Raw genomic sequence first — 20,068 nt, 5'->3', positions numbered from 1 at the left:
TTAATGTATTATCGTGTATTGATAAATATACCAGTATATTAATAATTAATTAATAATTTTAATTAATAGTAAATATACCTTGTACATTTATCTATCAACGGTATTATTTAAATTATTTTAAAGTGCGCAAGCTTCACTTGTCGTGGACTAGTCCTTGACTGTCTCCTTGACATATTTATTGTTTGTATAACAAATTTTATCAAAAATGGTAAATAAATATAACAATAACGTCAAATATGGCATATTATGTGTATCATATGCTTAACGTCAAATTATGGTCGCCAAAAATGTCGGGCGACTACGCTAGGGGTCGCGTCAGTCAGTCACGGAGCGAATAAGAATCGATAAGAAATAAAAATCGTACACCGCGCACTCTAGTAAATTAAAATGTAATCGCATTTTTAGTTTACTTCCAGACCGAATTTACGTGCGAAGCGCTACTTTCGTGCATCGTAGCATCGTGGAACGTGACTTTTGACAAAGCGTGCGCTGTTTGTGTTCAGTCATTATTTTTTTATTTTGTGTTTGTGTCACCATAAAAAGTATAATATTATTCAGTCGTGTTTTTTTATTTTTGTTATTTTGTAAGAGTACCTTTTTAAAGTTAAAGGTAAGTTTTTCTGATTGTACTGTAGAGTATAGTTTATCCAACGGATTTAAAATACACATTTTATATCGCTTTTTGTTGTTAGGTTAAATGGCTCCGATCAGCTGTTATGTGCAGAGCAGACGGTGGAAAAGTTCAAAAAGTAAACATATTTATATTTTAATCCAAATTAAATACTCATATTTCTATGTAAAATGTCACATTATATAAATAAATAATTAAGAAAGAAAAGTTGTTTGTGTTTTACCTTTATTCTCTACTTGAATAAAATATTAAATATTGGAAGTACGAAGTACCGTATGGAGGCTATGTAACTAGCGTGTAGGCTAGATTATGGTACCCTTCCAATTAACCAGGTGGCGCTGAAATACGTGACATATTTTTTTAAGAGTAAGATCGCATTCTACCCAATCCTACTAACACTTTTATCTATGATAAAGTTATTTTTTTGGTACTGCTGTGCGAAGACATAGAACGGTTTAGTATTCTTGTAGGTATGACCGTTGTATGACGAAGAAAAGATAAAAAACTTTTAAGGCCCCTCAGAAAAAGGGCAGGAGTTATCAAAGAAGTATTTCGAAAAGAAGGGACTTGATACCTTCCGTAACACGGCCCGATATATTAAAGAAATTGGAATTGTACCACTAGGAAGTAAAGTTGCTAAATTTTTAATCGAGTTACATATTTACTTAGTACATATTTGTAATTTTTAGTTTGATTTGACTTTTTAAATAAATTGAATTATTTTATGGCGCACAGAAGATCAAATAAATATTAATGAGTTTAAATGGATATTGAGTTCTTTTATTCTTCTTTTTGTGTAGACATGACTATGTCTGTTTTTAAATGTGCCTCCAGTAAGTTGTCATTCCATCGTTCTCGTGGTCTTTCCACTGATTGTCTTCCTTCGGGAACCTTCGGGTCGTGAAATTAAAACTGTCAAAGTGTCACTCGGGATGCAAATCGATAATTTTAGAGCTCTCGTGTAATTACTACTAATAATTACTAACTTAACTATTAACTATCATCATCAGTGGCGTTGCAGCTCTTTATGAGCCAAAGCCTTCTTCAGAACAATCCTCAATTCGCTCCCGTCTCTGGCATATCATCCGGCAAATATTGACTAATTTTTGATCTGTTTGTCCTTCGTCCAGTGTGTGTTTAATGTTATTTATAAGTCTTTAAATTACCTAATTTCTTGCCGTACAAATGCTATCTACACTTTGCTGGGATATCTTCCTGCTTTGGCGAAATGCCCCTGATGATGCTAACTAAGTTAGCGAAAGTATACTTGGGCAAGATTTGATTAAATTATATGCTTGAAATCTGCCTCTTATTCCTATAAATTCTATATATTCGAGCATTCAACCTACTTCTATTAGATTTTAAATAATTTTCTAAGTTGTCTTGGTACCAAAGTCTCGGTCTTCCTCTTGCTCGTTGTTCTATCGACCCTCTTCGGTCAAAAACTTTTCTGACTATGGCATCTTCCTCTCGCCTGATTACATGACCTATCTATCTAAGGCGTGCTACCTTAATGAATTGTACAACGTCAGGTTCTCCACAATTTCTATACAACTCAAAGTTGTAACGCTTGCGCCACAAACCTTGTTTTTTTATGCCTCCATATATTCTTCTTGGGATTTTTCGCTCAAAACTATTCACTATAAACCTGTTAAATATGTATTTATAATTTATTGATATGGTTCTTAATACTTACGATTGGGATGTTGTGCGCTAGTCTCATTGGTAGTTGTACCTAAGATAAATAAAAGCAATTATTCAACAGTACAAAAAGTTCCAAGAATATTAATTACATTTTAATTTGTTTTGGAAAATAAAAAATACTTAATCAACTAACATGAACCGATACGAACTATAAGAATTATTATGGTACCTATACATGTAAGAAATATTAAAAAATACTCTCAACATTTTTCTAAATCAATTTTCTTTTATTATTCTCAATATTGTTATATTTTAAAAATATGTATTGAAATAAAACAATAATATTAAATATTTTGTTGCAAATGCAACATTTTAGAACATGAAAAACCAATAGCAATTGTGGAACTTCATGAAAAAAACCATAGGTTGTGGTCAGACAATGGTATACAATATACAATGTTACCTAAGTTATTGGCAATAATTATTTTCTTAGGCCCGGTGTTTTCACCTCCGGATAACTAGAGTATGAACTTAACAGAACTCAAGTGAAATACAGTAATACCTCGACTTACGCTACCCCGACTTACGCGAACCCAGAGTTACGCGATTTTCAAATCTTGTCGATTTGTTATTTGATATGCGATTTTAAAATCTTGTTGATTCATTATGTGAGCGCCACACAATCGTTTAGTTATCTACGGACGAGATAGAATTACCAGCCACACACTATTGCTCATCCAATGTACATGTTTGGACTTTTCACACGGAACCAGCGATTTTATTTTGTATTAGGTATTTCTTATCTACAGTTTTGTCTTAGTTTTGTCTAATGGAGTGGGTGTTTGTTACTTTTATAAAGGGATTTTTTGTTTTATACCTAAGAAGACTTAAAAGAGTAATAATGTCATCCAAACGAAGTAAAACTGATCCGCCTGTATAAAATTAGAAAAGAAAAAATTGGAAAAAATCCTTTGTAAAAGGTATAAAATTTTATTAAAATCCCTTAAAAGGGATACATCACAACAAAACGTTTTCGATTTTTATAAAAAATCATCATCAGTGTTGATATACTGGATGCTAGCTGAGCCACAAAAGAAAATTATCCGGGTAAAAACCCTTTACATATAATATAGATGCCTTAAAAGTGCATACTTTGATAAAAAGCCTTATGATGGTCACATGGCAACTAGGATAATGCCCTAAGGTAATGTATTGAAATTTCCCAACACGTGGGATCCAAATTAAGTTGTTTACAAATTGAGTTGCCATTAAGTTATTGAAATGTAAACAACTCAATTTGCATCCCACGTGCTGGGAAATTTCAATACATTACCTTAGGGCATTATCCTAGTTGCCATGTAACCATCATAAGGCTTTTTATCAAAGTATGCATTTTTAAGGCATCTATATTATATGTAAAGGGTTTTTACCCGGATATTTTTCTTTTGTGGCTCAGCTAGCATCCAGTATATCTAACACTGATGATGATTTTTTATAAAAATCGAAAACGTTTCGTTGTGATGTAGCCCTTTTAAGGGATTTTAATAAAATTGTATACCTTTTACAAAGGATTTTGTCCAATTTTGTGATTGATGGTATACAGCCAACTACAGGAAAACATTTTCTTTTCCTTGTGGATTTAGAAAAGAAAAACTTATCATTATTAGAAAAACAAAGTTATCTTTGAAATGTAAACTTAACGTAATTAAATATTTTGAATCAAAAATGAAATTTTGTGAATTATCAAAGAAGTTTAATCTATCGAAATCGACGGTCAGAACAATTATAATGTGCAAGGAAAAAATTCTCAATGCTGTAAAAAGTGCACAATCTTTAAATTCCACCATCGAATGTAAACGTCATGGTATTATCACTGATATGGAGACAATGTAAAATTATGGTGTGATAATCAGGTGAATGTGAAAAATTGTCCTATTGACCAGAACACAGTGTGCTCCCAAGCTAAGCTAATTTTTGATAGATTGAAGGAGGATGCTGAAGAAATCGCTAAAGATTAAGAGTTTGGTTGGTTCAGCCGATTCAAAAGTCGCTGTAATTGACATAGCAATCATAGCATTTCAGAAAGCGGAAAGTGTTGATAAAGTAAATTGCATTTTTTTAACTTCCGGTCCCAATTAAAATAATTTATATACATACATACATATACGAAATTATACCCCGACTTATGCGAATTCGACTTACGCGATTATCGCTCGGTCCCACCTATCGCGTAAGTTCGGGGTATTTTATAAATATTTTGTATTTTGACAACGATCATGTTAATTGCAAAAATGCCACAAGGAAATAGCTTCAGAACAACATTTTTTTGAATTATGGATAGTGGCGATATAATCGGAAAAAACAATTTTTGGAAAATATCTTCTTCTTCTTGATGTACCTATCCGTGACGAATGTTGGCGATCCTCATGGCAATCTTCACTTTATCTGCAGCAACGCGGAAAAGCTGCACAGATGTTGTGTTGAACCATGTTCTGAGGTTCTTTAACCATTGAAAAATATAAAGTTAAATTAAAAAATGCAAAATCTCCACTCAAATGAAAACTTAACTGATTTTTTTTTGGTTTTATGACCTAATCTTCACAACCCAATAGGTCCCCATGACGCATTAGTAACTGAAAATTTAGCATCCAAGCCTCCCCTACTAAATAAAATTTGTCCGGGTCGAGAAAAATGATTTTTTACAATTCGTTTTAAAAAATTGTTTTTCTATGGATGCTATACAATGTGCAACTTCTCTCACTACTTACATACATTCAAAACGAACAATTTCTCAGGCAGTGAGAAAAGTCGGCCATTGCAGTGAGAAATATTTTTTCTCACGGGTTCACCGCCGGTTTACATACATATGATCGCCATTTCCATGGTAACATGCACAATACAAACACAATTATTTTTGTCAAACAAAATGTGTTCAAACTTGTCAAAACTTATAAAACATTACCTTTTAAGACTGTTCAACTGTGAATTATAATTTTAAATAAATAAGGTATATAAATATTAAGAGTAATAAATACCTATGTGTATGTATGTGTTTTATTTCAATTTAGGCATATAATATACCTAAAAGCACCTAAATTATTTAATTTTGAAGTTTGAACTCTTGACAAAAACGCATCCATAGAAAAAGTACAGTGTACAACACGAGAGAAAATGACATACTTCTCTCTCGCTTGCTTTGCGGCACTCGCCTCGTGCCTCGGCTAGTGCCAACAAACTTCTGCGCTCGTGAGAAATATGTCTTTTTTCTCTCTTGTTGTACAATATACTATTGAATAAATTAAGACCACTTTTAGCATGAGCGATGAATTAAAACTTATTCTCGGATATCTCATGAAAGTGAATATGCAAAAAAATCTTATGGGAATATTTTGCCGAACGAACCCGAGCTTTGCGTCCTTTTTATAAAGAAAGAATACAAAACTATTAATTGTCATCATTAAATTTTTGTCTTGATTACCAATAGACAATATTGGCTGTTTATTTACTTTTAGTTTTTAAATTAAATTTTGATCTAGAAAATCCAGTTTGAATGTTGCACATATGAATTAACCATAAAAAGGTTTATGGTATTTAAATTGGTTAATGAATTTCTATTAGTATGAATTGTTATATTGATTAGTATATTAAAATGTTATTTCATATTATATACCTAAGTACTTTACTTACTTTGAACAGTAGGAGTAATAGAGGAGGGTTTTGCGGTAGAAGCAGTAGGTACAGAAGTAGTTGATGGAGTTGGTACACCTGCGGTAAGTAACATGTAATTACAGATAATCAGATCAACATTAGAATTCTGTGTGTGGACTTGTGGAGTATGGAAAATATGATGTTACCGGAGCTCAAGCGTTACTCGAGCGCGTCAGAAAATCACATGGGGAGAAACCTTGTACCCTGTAAATGTACCCCTACCATATATTGGCTCTTAATACAGGGAAGATCCTTAAGGGGGGTCAAAAAAAATATATTTAGAAAAACTCGAAATCGTCAACTTAAGATAAGATAAGTATTGTTCTTTTCATGATCATTTTTCAGTGCGTAACAAATGATAGGAAAAAGGGTAAGTCCGTGATAATACACATTTATGACATTTATTCTAACATGACATTTTAGTTAAATCTGACAGTTTGTCACATTTTATTTTCAATTTAGAATAAAAACAAATCAAATGTGTTTCTTGCATTTATAAAATGGTATTTTCTTTGATTTGTATAGTCTTATAAATTATACAGATTATATTTGTAATATTATTATCTAATTAAAAAAAATTTTTTTTATTATGGCGCCATCTATCGACAACTAGAATAACTAGAATAAATGTTATAAAAATGTCACCGACGAAATGTAATCACCGACGTGCTTTTTTTTCTGTCACATACAATTTAATGCGTTAGAAAGAAATCGAAAAACTGTGACGCACTGAAAGACGATCATGAGAAATACTTTACATGCAGAACAGTGTATATTTAAAAATCTGACGATTTGAGCGGGGCGCAAGGAAATGGGTGTCACAAAATTTCACAAAAAAAGCGAATATTTCGCGAAATAAACGTCAGATCGAAAAACTAAGAAATACGTGGTCAATATTTTTCAAAAATCTATCGAATGACACCAAACACGACCACCCATGGAGGTGGGATGATGGGTTACTTTAAAATCTTAAATAGGATCCCCCTTTTTATTGCAGATTTGGTTTCCTACATAAGTAACTTCTATTCGAGACATTTTTTCGAATTATGGATAGATGGCGCTATAATAGGAAAAAAACGATTGTTTGAAATGGAAAATTAAATTTAAAAATAAAAAGTCCCCACTAAAATAGAAAAATTTACTTAATTTTTTTTTAATCTTCATAACCCAATAGGTCTCCATAACGCTCGAGTAACTGCAAATTTAGTATACTTGGCTCCCCTACTAAAATATGCATAATATGCTACATACAGCGCATACACGCACAAACAATAAATATGGACTACGTTCGTAAGTATGGACTACAAATAAAACTGGATTTATAGGCAGATAATAACGTCTACTGGTTTTATTAGAAAAAAATAAAATGACAATATACTTAGAAAAGATGGAAGAGAATTTATACACCGTTATTAGGCGTCAACGCCCTTCGGTAAGGATCTATGGAGGAGTATCACCAAGCCGCAAGCCCTTATCTCTTGCCGTACCGCTCCTTTATAGGCCGATCAGACGCCAGTTATAGTGGAATAGAATTTAATGACAAAAAATAGATAGGTACAGATTTTTTAGTTGGGATTAAACCCCAATTATTTGTAATGAACATTACATTTTTTATCTTTTTGACGTTTCGATTTCCAGTGCGGAAAACTTTTTCAAAAAATTATGAAATAAAAGTTGTGAACATGATCATCATCATCATCAGTCTTCACTGGTTAGGCCCTCTGATCTGTTCCGTTCCTTCACTACACCTCTCTCTGGGTCTTCGAACATTTAGGCTACGGCCAGACAAGCGACAATTTACAGCGCTGTAAGAGCAGTAAAATAAACGCGCGAAAAATGGTTATGTTGCTATGTTGCTGAGCGGTATTTTACAGCTCAGTCTGGCCATCCACTACACTCACCGTGGGACCCATTTTTCGCGCTTCATTTTACTGCTCTTGCAGCGCTGTAAATTGTAGCTTGTCTGGCTGTAGCCTAACGGCAACTCGTAAGTCTTCTATCTAGTCCTTAATTCGTGCTTTGGGTCTGCGTATCAGAGGCGACGCGTGACTTTTTCTAAAGTGTTACCAAAACCAGATGCAAAAAATGTATATATAGCTTCAATAATATAATTTTGTATATCACTTGAAACTCTCAAAAAAACAGTTGATGTTTCTAGACGTTGGTAAAATTTTTGATCTTTTTTGCCAATTAATGTTAACAATTCCCTGTAATTGCCTCGATTGTCAGAGTCGTCGCCCTCAAAATGACCATGAAACGCTAATTCTTGTTTAGCCAAAAAACATACAGTATTTATTATAAGTGTGCTAAGGATATACCTATCTATTTTTTTAACAAACTCATTATGTTTAGCAATATTTGCTTTAAAAGCTTAGTTAAGAGATCTTTCGATTCTTGTTTTGACAAACTGAATCAAATTGGGTATACATCTTACATGTAGGTAACGGAGAAATTTCATGTCTCCTTTTTAAAACTCTAAAACGATTTAAATCGTGAACCTGGTCCACCCATTCTTCTGTAGAAACCAGAAGACGTGGCCAACAATACAGTCTATTTTTCTTGCAACCACATAACCAAGGATTTTCACTGTACTAACTAAATTTAAAATATCGAGCTACTTTTTTTTTATTCCTTTTTTAAATTGTTTAAAATACGTCTTTCATTTTCAATAATCTCATTTTTTTCTTCAAAATTATACAAGGAGAATTACTTTTCAAGTAGTTGATCTATTACGCAGCGACACTCATCCATGGTTAACTGCACGCATACTTTTTATAGGTACTGTAACCAAATTTAAATCTGGTAACAGGGCTACTGTTACCAGATTCATCATACTGTAAAATTATTCATCGTTATAAGATATTTATTTGCAAGATTTTTAACTGTTACCATTGGTAACAGTGGTTACATGAACGCTTCGCCAGTGCTGCGTATTCTCCTCATTCCAACCAATCTTTGGTTATAAATATATTTCAACGGCTCCTCGGACCTCGTTCATTCTCTTTAAGTGGCCTAGCCACCGAAAACTGTTTATTTTGATGGACCTACCAATACTAGGTTCACTATAAAGGCGGTAAAGCTGCACGTCATATAGTTTTCCTATACGCCTTTATAAATAATATTATGTCTGATGATTTTACGTTCAAAACAGACTGAAAGTTCTTTTTGTCACCTTTTTTGTCGCTTTTTGTCACCGTCCTCGTTTATGATGCGTAAGTGAGGACGGGCTTAACATGGGTAGGTACTGTCGTTTTTTGTGACTATGTTTTATATATGTAGGTATACTTAGTTTTACTAGTGTAGTCCCATTCTTTTTGCTGCTGCTTTAATGCCGTAAGCGATTGCACTAGGTCCGTCTTTCTTCTTGCTATGATATCGATGCATACGTCAGTATTTGTACACTCCTGTTAATAATAATAGTCCCTCTTGTTGTTATTCTCTAACACTTCTCAAACATCTCACTTCAAGAGTATGGATTTTATTTTCAACTTTTTTGTTAGCCTCCACGTTTCGCTGGCATTTCATTTCAAGTTTGTATCTATTCTCGTGTGTTTCCTATGGATCTTCTCATGATTTCCCACATTCTTTAGAAAGTTGGAACATTTGGAATGTCAACTTATTGTAAATTTCTTGGTCATAGTCAAAATCTAAATCGCAACACAGATAAATAATTCGACACTTTTTCCAAAGAGATGTTATCAATGCATATCTTGCTTCTAATGTTGTGATTTCCTAAATTTTCGTTATTTTAGTTTTGTAGATATTTTGCAATTATATTGCTTGCTTAGTATGTATAGTTTGTTCTAGGGCCATTTGCAAATTGGATTCAGTTGTTGTTACTTTGTCGGTCACCGGTCCGATTGTTTAATACCATCTTAAAAGTATCTGTGTTAAATAAACCACAAGAAAATAGCTTCAGTAAAATTTTAAATGATTGATAATTGAGATATTCAGAGATCATTAAAATAGTATCTATAAAATGGGTAAAGTGAACTTGGAAAGAGAAACATGAACGTTCTGCGAAAATGGAGGGCAAACATACTATCAGCAACTGGAAATTATCGGAAATGAATACTAGGCTTTCTTAGAAATTACAAATCATTTTCACTGAAACGAAGATTTAAAGTATACAAAAAAACATCTTTGCAATATAAAAATTCTCGATTATTGATCCACTTTATTTTATCTATAAAAGTGATTAATTTGTTCTAGCAGTAGTACCTATCCCAGAAAATGAAGCATTTCGAAGCAAAAAACCGAAAATTACTGGCCGCTATTTTTTAATTGGAATATTCGGGGGGAAGTCAATAGAAAACGCGTGACATCTCGCGGGTATCCAAATTTTTACTGCGTCAAGGTTTTTTATTGACATTTGAGCAAAAAAACGATTTTTTCATTCATTTAAATATTGTGAAAAACTAATTATTGTAGATGAAAACGTGCGACAGATAACTTTATTGAAATTAATTGCTCTTTAAAATGCACAAATTAAACCCGAAAGTAAGCTTTGTCATTATTTACAAGAGATTATTTTGGTCTCATTCTCTTCGTAAGGCCTAAAATTTTTGTTTTTAAAAAAGTATATCCATTTTTAATTGTTTACTTACAAATAATTGATGTAGAAATACCATTGTAGAAAAGAATGAAGTACCATTTTTCGCATTATAAACAATTAAATTACCAGCGCTGTTTTAACCTTTACAAAAAAAAAAACGAAATACACTATCTGTAATCTTATACAAAAACTATCTTAAAATAGAAGTTTGTACGACTCATAGAACCAGAAATATTTTTTTAATTCACAGAGCAATTATTGTTTTATACAGGGCGTCCCGAAAAGATTGGTCATAAATTATAACACAGATTCTTGGGTCAAAAATAGGTGGATTGAACCTCACTTACCAATATAAAATAGTGCACACAAAAAAAGTTACAGCCCTTTGAAGTTAGAAAATGAAAATCGATTTTTTTTTGCATATATCGAAAACTCTTAGAGAATTTTTATTGAAAATGGACATGTGGCATTCTTATGGAAGCAACATCTTAAAAAAAATTAAAGTGAAATTTGTGCACTCCATAAAAATTGTATGGGGGTTATGGGCCTTTAACCCCCCCCCCCCAAACTTTTGTGTACGTTGCAATTAAATTATACACAAAAGTTTGGGGGGGTTTAAGAGAACAAAACCCCCATAAAATTTTTATGGGGTGGACAAACTTCACTATAATTTTGTTTTAAGATGTTCCTGCCATATGAATGATACATGTCCATTTTCAATAAAAAATCTCTAATAGTTTTCGATATATAAAAAAAATCGATTTTCATTTTGTAACTTCAAAGGGCTGTAACTTCTTTTATGAGCACATTTGTACTAAGGTAAGTTAGGTTCAATCGAACTATTTTTGACCCCAGAATGTGTGGTATAATTTATGACCAATCTTTTCGGGACACTCTGTATATTAGGCAGGTGGCTTTTGCCAAAAAAGATCAATTTCATACCCACAAACTGAAACTTGTTTTAATCGATAAATTATGATGTCAATATGCTATGTTTAAAACTTTACCGAATTTTTTCATGGTAACTTATTTATTTCTAACAATTCTTAAACAGACGAAAGACTAAGTTTTCAATCTAATAGCACATAAAACAACACCAAAAAATGTTGTTCCACATCCTACCAGACTGAAAACAGTGGAACCTTCTCTGGTAACACCTCCGATGCTTCTACAATTTGCAAGCCATAACGGATGCTGAGACTAAGGAAGATGAGGGAATTTTACCATTTATAATTCAGATCCCATCTGCTCAGCGCGGTAAAGTTCCAACGAAAATGGTTCCCTTCGTACTCCAATCAGAGTGAACATGTAAATCAAAAATGAATAACCATTTTCAATTTCGTTGCAACACGAAACTATAGCCGCATCATTATTCCAGTTCAATCAGAGAGTGCAGCAAGCACCTCTACCGGTTTCGAAACTTATTAGTCTCTTATCAGGAGGCACATATGCTGCTTTCTCTGACCCAACTAGGACAAACCCCAGCGTGCAGTCACGAATTGCAACGAACGAAATGGCAGGGATGCCCTAGCGGCAATTGCTAGCAAAAGACTAAGTTTTCAATCTAATAGCACATAAAACAACACCAAAAAAGGTTGTTCCACATCCTACCAGACTGAAAACAATGGGAACCTTCTCTGGTAACGCCACGTTATGGCTTGCAAATTGTAGAAGCCTCGGAGGTGAAATATTGGTACTGCAAATAAAAATTTTGAAAAGAGCAGTGTAAATAATGAAAAGAAAAATGATGACAAAAAAACAATTTATAACAAAAATGCTTTTTTATAAACAAAATTGGGTTATAAAGTGTTTCAAAAATTGTATTCTTTCAAAATATTAAAAGGCAATTCAATTGATTAATAATGATAGTAAAAAAACGAACAAATAAAAAAATGCAAAAAAGAATAATAATGTGTTTTTTCACATTTCAGGTAGTGTATTTTGATTTGTTTTTTTCAGGTCAAAACGGCGCAGATAATTCATTTGTTTACAAGAAAAAAAATTGAAGGCACTCGTGGGAGTGCCGACAGAAGTGAAAACTTCTTATACTATATAAATTACGAGCTCAATGCTTTTTCCCCATCCAAAAAGAAGGGCTATACCTATATCATATACGCGACGCGTAGGCTCTATGCTATTTATGTATACATACACATAATTTATTTACGCACAAAATTTATTTCAGTGAAGTGATGACGGTCGCAAATTCAATACTTTTTCCCCATCCAAGAAGTGTACAACGTCCCTAAAGAAGTTTTCACTTCAAAAATTTATTTGGTCGAAGCGATGACGGTCGCTAATTTACTATTTTTCCTATCCAAAAAGTGCACTACGTCCCTCAAGAAGCTTTCACTTCAAATATTTATTTAGTCGAAGCGATGACGGTCGCTAATTTAATACTTCTTCCATACAAAAAGTGTACAACGTCCCTAAAGAAGTTTTCGCTTTAAAAATGCATTTCGTCGAAGCGATGACGGTCCCTAATTCAATACTTTTGCACGATCCAAAAAGTGCAAAACGTCCCTAAAGAAGTTTTCACTTCAAAAATTTATTTCGCCGAAGCGATGACGGTTGCTAATTTAATAATTTTTCCCCATCCAAAAAGTGCACAACTTCCCTAAAGAAGTTTTCACTTCAAAAATGTATTTCGTCGAAGCGATGACGGTCGCTAATTTAATCATTTTTACCCATCCAAAAAGAGTACAACGTCCCTCAAGAAGTTTTCACTTCTAAAATTTATTTCATCGAAGCGATGACGGTCGCTAATTTAATACTTCTTTCCATCCAAAAAGTGTACAACGTCCCTAAAGAAGTTTTCACTTTAAAAATTTATTTCGTCGGAGCGATGACGGTCCCTAATTCAATACTTTTGCCCATCCAAATAGTGTACAACGTCCCAAAATAAATTTTCACATCAAAAATTTATTTCGTCGAAGCGATGACGGTCGCTAATTCAATACTTTTCCCCCATCCCAAGAATGCACAACGCCCCCAAAAGGACTTTTCACTTCAAAAATTTATTTCGTCGAAGCGATGACGGTCGCTAATTTAATCATTTTTCCCCATCCAAAAAGTGTACAACGTCCCTCAAGAAGTTTTCACTTCGAAAATTTATTTCATCGAAGCGATGACGGTCGCTAATTTAATACTTCTTTCCATCCAAAAAGTGTACAACGTCCCTAAAGAAGTTTTCACTTTAAAAATTTATTTCGCCAAAGCGATGACGGTCGCTAATTTAATAATTTTTCCCCATCCAAAAAGTGCACAACTTCCCTAAAGAAGTTTTCACTTCAAAAATGTATTTCGTCGAAACGATGACGGTCGCTAATTTAATCACTTTTCCCCATCCAAAAAGTGTACAACGTCCCTCAAGAAGTTTTCACTTCGAAAATTTATTTCATCGAAGCGATGACGGTCGCTAATTTAATACTTCTTTCCATCCAAAAAGTATACAACGTCCCTAAAGAAGTTTTCACTTTAAAAATTTATTTCGTCGGAGCGATGACGGTCCCTAATTCAATACTTTTGCCCCATCCAAAAAGTGTACAACGTCCCAAAATAAATTTTCACTTCAAAAATTTATTTCGTCGAAGCGATGACGGTCAATTCAATACTTTTCCCCCATCCCAAGAATGCACAACGTCCCCAAAAGAACTTTTCACTTCAAAAATTTATTTCGTCGAAGCGATGACGGTCGCTAATTTAATACTTTTCCCCATCCAAAAAGTGCCCAACGTCCCTCAAGAAGTTTTCACTTCAAAAATTTATTTATTCGAAGCGGTGACGGTCGCCAATTTAATACTTTTTCCCATCCAAAAATTGCACAACGTCCCTAAAGAAGTTTTCACTTCAATAAATATACGTACAAAATTTATTTCGCCGAAGAGATGACGGTCGCGATGACGGTCGCGAAATAAATCCTTTTTCCCCATCCAAAAATAGGTTTTACATTTATTTTAAATATAAATACTTCTATACAATTTATGTATACATACACATAATGTAGATACGTACAAAATTTACTTCGCCGTAGAGATGACGGTCGCGAAATAAACCTTTTTTCCCCATCCTAAAATAGGTTTTGCATTTATTTTAAATTTAAATACTTCTATACAATTTATATATACATACAAATAATATATAGCATAAGCGATGACGGTCGCAATGACGGTCGCGAATTCAATGTTTTTTCCCCTATCCAAAAATCGCACAACGTCCCTAAAGTTTTCACTTCAAAAATTGTTTTTCTTAGATAGGACAAACAAATATTATTGTTTAAAAACTATGGACCCAACTTTTGCGCATATATAACTACATGAACTACATATAAACCATAAAATATTTTATTGTTTATTTTAATAATTATAAACAATTGACAAAAATGCTTACTTTCGTGTTTAATTTGCAATAACCTTTTTGTTATAAACATTTTTTAATTTAGAGAATCTTATTTTAAAGAGAAAGTAATTTCAAGAATGTACATAGTCTGTTGAACATATTCATCTACAGTGCCTAGTTTTTTCAGAATATTGAAATTAGAAGAAGTCGCTTTGCTTTGTGAAAAACTAGAAAACTGTGACGCAGTAAAAATTTCGATACCCACGTGATGGTAAGCCCTTTTCTATTGGCTTCTGCTAGATATTTCAGTTCAAAAATCTTCTTTTCTAGGTGCCGTCTCCGCTTCGAAGGTTGGCAATCATCAGAGCAATTTTTACTTTTGAGACCGCGGCTCTAAATAATTCGTTGTTGCTACATCCAAACCATTCCCTAAGGTTCTTCAGCCATGAGTTACGTCTCCTTCCTATGGATCTTTTCCGTTAGATTTTTGCTTGCATAATGACCTCGAGTATTATAACCCATATATCTATCTCAGTTTCCTTCTCTTAAGGCACAACAGAACAAGTGGGTGGAGGTCGCGGTGGATGCTACCAGTTAAGTCGCGGTCGATGTCGACAGACCATAGCAAAGCGGTTATCTGCGCTGCTCAGTCGAGCTAGGACCACTGTAAAGTGAAGTAGTTTAATGAAAGGGTACCCCCCGTTAAGATAGGCAAAATGCCCTCACTCTCAGAATTCAATCTTTTTCATTTTTTTACGTTCTGATTTTTAGCTCGCCACCCCCCTTACCCCACCCCCACAGCCAAAAACGTAGATTTTTAGATTTATTTTTTTTTAGTTGGGTTGCAATTGATTTAAAAATTTCAAAAAATTCACACGTGTAGCTGAGGCTTTTACAAAACATGTCCATTTTTTATGGACCCTTAGGTCGAGTGTACATAACCTCAAATTTTTTTTCCGTCAGGTGCGCCATCTTGAAAAATTCGGAAAACTGTTTTTTTAGGGGGGTTTTGGGAATTTTCTCCATTTTATAGACTGCAACATAGATCAACTCAAGGTTTTGTTAATAGATTACCTATGTATAATTTGAAATAACTGAGTATATTAGGATATTCAAAAATTGGGAGAAACACTTTTAAACCCCCCAAAAACCATGTTTGTTTAAAGTTTTGTAAGGATTCTTGCGGGTCTAACTATATTTTTTGAGGTCGATACAGCCTGAATATTTTTTTATTTTTTTACGTTCTATATGATTTAAAAAAATTAGGACTCACCGCAATTTTAGCCCACTTCCCCTATTCCCCCTCCCCCACAGCCAAAAATGTTAATTTTTCTATTTTATTTTTTTTAAGTTGGTTTGCAATTACATTATAAATGTTGTTCTGAAGCATTTTTGTAATTAACTATTCTAAATGGGAAATAAGCCATAATTTAACTAAAAAATGATTTTATTTTCCATCTGTAATGCGATAGAGAGAATTCGATAATCTGTGACGCACTGAAAAAATGGTTTGGGACGATCTATATAAATAAGTCAGATTAAATTAAATTATTAAAAGATTTTTTTACCAAGCAACATTTTTGTTTAATTTATTAATATTTTGTATTTTGACAACGACGTCCGTGGTGGACGTCGAAACGTTAATAAAATCATTTTTTAGTTAAATTGTGGCTTATGTCGCATTTAGAATAGTTAGTACCTAATTATTAAATTATAAATTACAAAAAATTCACACGCAGAGCTGAGGCTGTTACAGAACGTCTATTTTTATGGACCCGAAGGTCGAGTGTACATATTATAACCTCATTTTTTTTGTTTTTTAATAGGTACGTATAACTTTTTTTGGCGATGGCTGCTAATTTTTTTTGTCTTTTGTGTATTTTACAAATCATCTACGTTTGGCTCCTAATGCAAATAGTCCACGCTGTATGCTTGTCCCGTTAGGTAAATTATTCCGATTATTTTTTTTGCACAAACTTACTCAAAAATAGGTGCTTATAACAAATCCACAAGGTGCCAGGCAGTACCGCGGTCGGAAAATTGTTTAAACATTTTTTTAAACGAATTCAAAAAATCAATTTTTTCACTTTGGACAAATTTGTTTTAGATTCTCTGGATCAAGCTGAGCAAAAAAGGTATCTTATGATTTCTCTATAAAATTGACTGTTGTCGAGTTACATGCATTTTCAAATTTAAAAAACGCGAAAATAGCCATTTTCAAGGCTTAATAACTCGACTAAAAATTATTATTATGAAAGTCATAAAGTGACCAACTCAAAGTTTAAAGCCCCCCTGCAATAGCCTAAAGAAATTTTTGTCATTATTTTATTACTATTATTTTTAATAATTAAAAATGAGCGCTAAGCATGTATTGAAGCAGCCGTCCGCGAGAGAGAGATGTACAATATTCATTGGACGTTTTAAAAAAATATCGATTGGAAGTCAAAAATACGTATTAAAAAATTAAAAAAGGAATTTTGAGGTTATATGTATTGTACACTCGACCTACACGGGTCTATAAAAAATAGATATGTTTTGTAGACGCCTCATAAAAATTTTAAATTAATTGCAACAAAGAAAATAGAAAAATTGACGTTTTTGTGGGGGGCAGGGGGGGTGGTGTGCTAAAAATGCGATTAGTCTTATTTTTTATTCACATATAACGTAAAAAAATGAAGAAAAAAAATATTCAGGCTGTATCGATCTCAAAAAATAATATCATTAAGCCCGCGAAAACCCTTACATAACTTAAAAAAACATGGTTTTTGGGGGGTTTAAAGGTATTTTGCCCAATTTTTGATAATCCTAAAATACTCATTTATTTCAAATTATACATAATCTATTAACAAAACCTTGAGTTGATCTATGTTGCAGTCTATAAAATGGAGAAAATCCCTAAAAACCCCATAAAAAACAGTTTTCCGGATTTTTCAAGATGGCGCACCTGACGGAAAAATCTGAAAAAAATCAGAGGGATAGCTTTGAAAAAATCTGAAAAAATCCAAAAAAAATTGGACCTGCAGCCCCCTTCAAAAAAAAGTTATTGGTTTTAAAAAAGTTAAAAAAAAATTTGAGGTTATGTACACTCGATCTAAGGGTCCATAAAAAATGGATATGTTTTGTAAAAGCCTCAGCTATACGTGTGAATTTTTTGAAATTTTTAATCAATTGCAACCCAACTAAAAAAAATTAAATTTAAAAATCTAAGTTTTTGGCTGTGGGGGGAGGGTAAGGGGGGTGGCGAGGTAAAAATCCGCGTTATCTCATTTTTTAATTGCACAGAACGTAAAAAAATTAAAAAAATTGAATTCTGAGAGTGAGGGCATTTTGCCTATCTTAACGGGGGGGTACCCTTTGAATAACGAAAAGATTGAGCTTTTGCGATGCTGTGCGAATCAAGTGATGAAACTGATAAAAAATGTCAGCTGTCACCAAGTGGTGGCTGATAGGTAATATACCAAACAGACGGTTTTCAATGATTGAAGCCTGAGACATTCTCGTACTTATTGGAAACAACTATTATCTATTTGAATTGCTCTGCTTCTCACCACAACCTTCATCGAACCCCAATCACAGAGAAGCATCCTTGAAGACCGCGCAGTAGGCATCCATGTAAAAACAAACTCATTTGATTTTAAAAAGCATCGATGTTAAACCTCTTGGATGGCATCGCGCTCTTAGAATATAAAATAAACAGGAAGGAGTCTGTCATATATCAACAACACCTTAAATTTCTAGCAGAATCGGCCATCTTGAACGTCTGTGGATGACTCATAAGTTTTTGTCAACGAGGTAGAAGGTGTGTGTGTATTGGATCAGCTGTGTGCATAGGCGTACCATCTGGTAAAGCTCCTGTATATGCAGTCAATTAACTGAAGTTATTAGTATAATAAAATGTTATTTAACTGACTTTTCAACAAAATATTATATTAATACGTATTTTCTCTTGATCTGTAGCTGTTTGTTTAACAACAAATATGTAATAAAATCGTTAAGAATTTCTTTTCTTCTGTTCTATTCAGTGGCGTACTGCGCATGGTTCCGCGGGTTCCGTGTAAAGTGATCAGTGATTAGATCAGTCATTATTATCATCATAAGTGGCTCGACAATCCGTTGTGGATCTTGGCCCGCTCGCAAAGAAATTGCCACTCCTGTCAATTCCTGGCAATTTTCCTCTATCTTCTGACCCTTAGAATCTTTAGGTCTTATTCCACATCATCAATCCATTTTCTTCGTGGTCGTCCTCTACTTCTTGTGCCCTCTGGTGTTGAAAATGTTAATTTGTTCATGTATTCGTGATCTGACATCCTAGCAACGTGTCCAGCCCATCTAAGTCTCTGTACTTAACGAATTTCACAATATCTGGATCGGTGTATAACTGATATAGTTCAAAGTTGTATCTTCGACACCACAGCCCATTTTCATTTACAATCCCAAAAATCTTTCTAAGAATTTTTCGCTCAAAAATACCAAGAAGTCTTTCATCATTTTGGGATAAAGTCCACGTTTCAGCCCCATATTTATCAAAACCGGTCTTATTAAGGTCTTGTATATATTGAGCTTTACTGCACGTTCTATATTTTTATTTTTTAAATGTTTCTGGAGACCGTGAACAGTGAGTTCTGTTTGCTATTGCTATGTGTCTTTTTATTTCGTCGCTTGTCGTGTTTATTGCGTTTACTAGCGATCCAAGATATGTGCATGCATTCGTTGACTTGCTCAAAGGTATGTGTTGATTTGAATTCGCAAGTATGAGTCCGCAAGCCTTGTAAAACATTGCAACATGCCTCTCATACGTGTGCCCACTACAACTACATAATATCGTCAGAGAACGCGAGAATATGCTTCGATCTATTAAAAATAAGTAGTTCCATTCGTTCTAATATTTAATTTTATGATTGCTTTTTCCGAGGCAATATTAAAGAGGAGACACGCCAGCGCGTCCCCCTGTCTTAGACCATTACATTAATTTCAAAGAACGTAGAGTTTTCCACTTCAATTCTAACGCAGGATCTTACGGTTTGCATTGTTAGTTGTATCAACTTAGCTAATTTAGGTGGGATCTCAAAGTCTATCATTGCATTATATATAATGCAGTTCTGTTAACACTGTCATAGGCTGCTTTTAAGTCGACGAAGAGATGGTGTGTATCTATGTTATATTCTAGTGACTTTTCTAGAATCTGCTTCAAT

The 20,068-nt window shown here is 33.5% G+C and overlaps 1 protein-coding gene across 4 annotated transcripts in view; it reads right to left on the bottom strand.

Moving 5' to 3' along the window:
* Positions 1-20,068, bottom strand: part of LOC126880185 (CD63 antigen-like) — a 218,769-nt gene that overhangs the window by 10,342 nt on the left and 188,359 nt on the right. For 2 of the 4 annotated variants that reach the window (XM_050643960.1, XM_050643962.1), the window contains 2 exons: positions 5,963-6,040; positions 2,328-2,366 (listed from right to left, as the gene is read on the bottom strand). In XM_050643960.1, coding sequence (XP_050499917.1) covers positions 2,328-2,366; positions 5,963-6,040 — 117 coding nt within the window. The remainder of the gene's footprint in view (positions 1-2,327; positions 2,367-5,962; positions 6,041-20,068) is intronic. The other 2 variants (XM_050643961.1, XM_050643963.1) reach the window with 1 other exon arrangement.

This window comes from Diabrotica virgifera, chromosome 2, assembly GCF_917563875.1.
Source record: "Diabrotica virgifera virgifera chromosome 2, PGI_DIABVI_V3a".
Lineage (NCBI taxonomy): Eukaryota > Metazoa > Arthropoda > Insecta > Coleoptera > Chrysomelidae > Diabrotica > Diabrotica virgifera.
The sequence above is the reverse complement of the archived record's forward strand: the minus strand, read 5'-3'. Positions and strand labels throughout refer to the sequence as shown.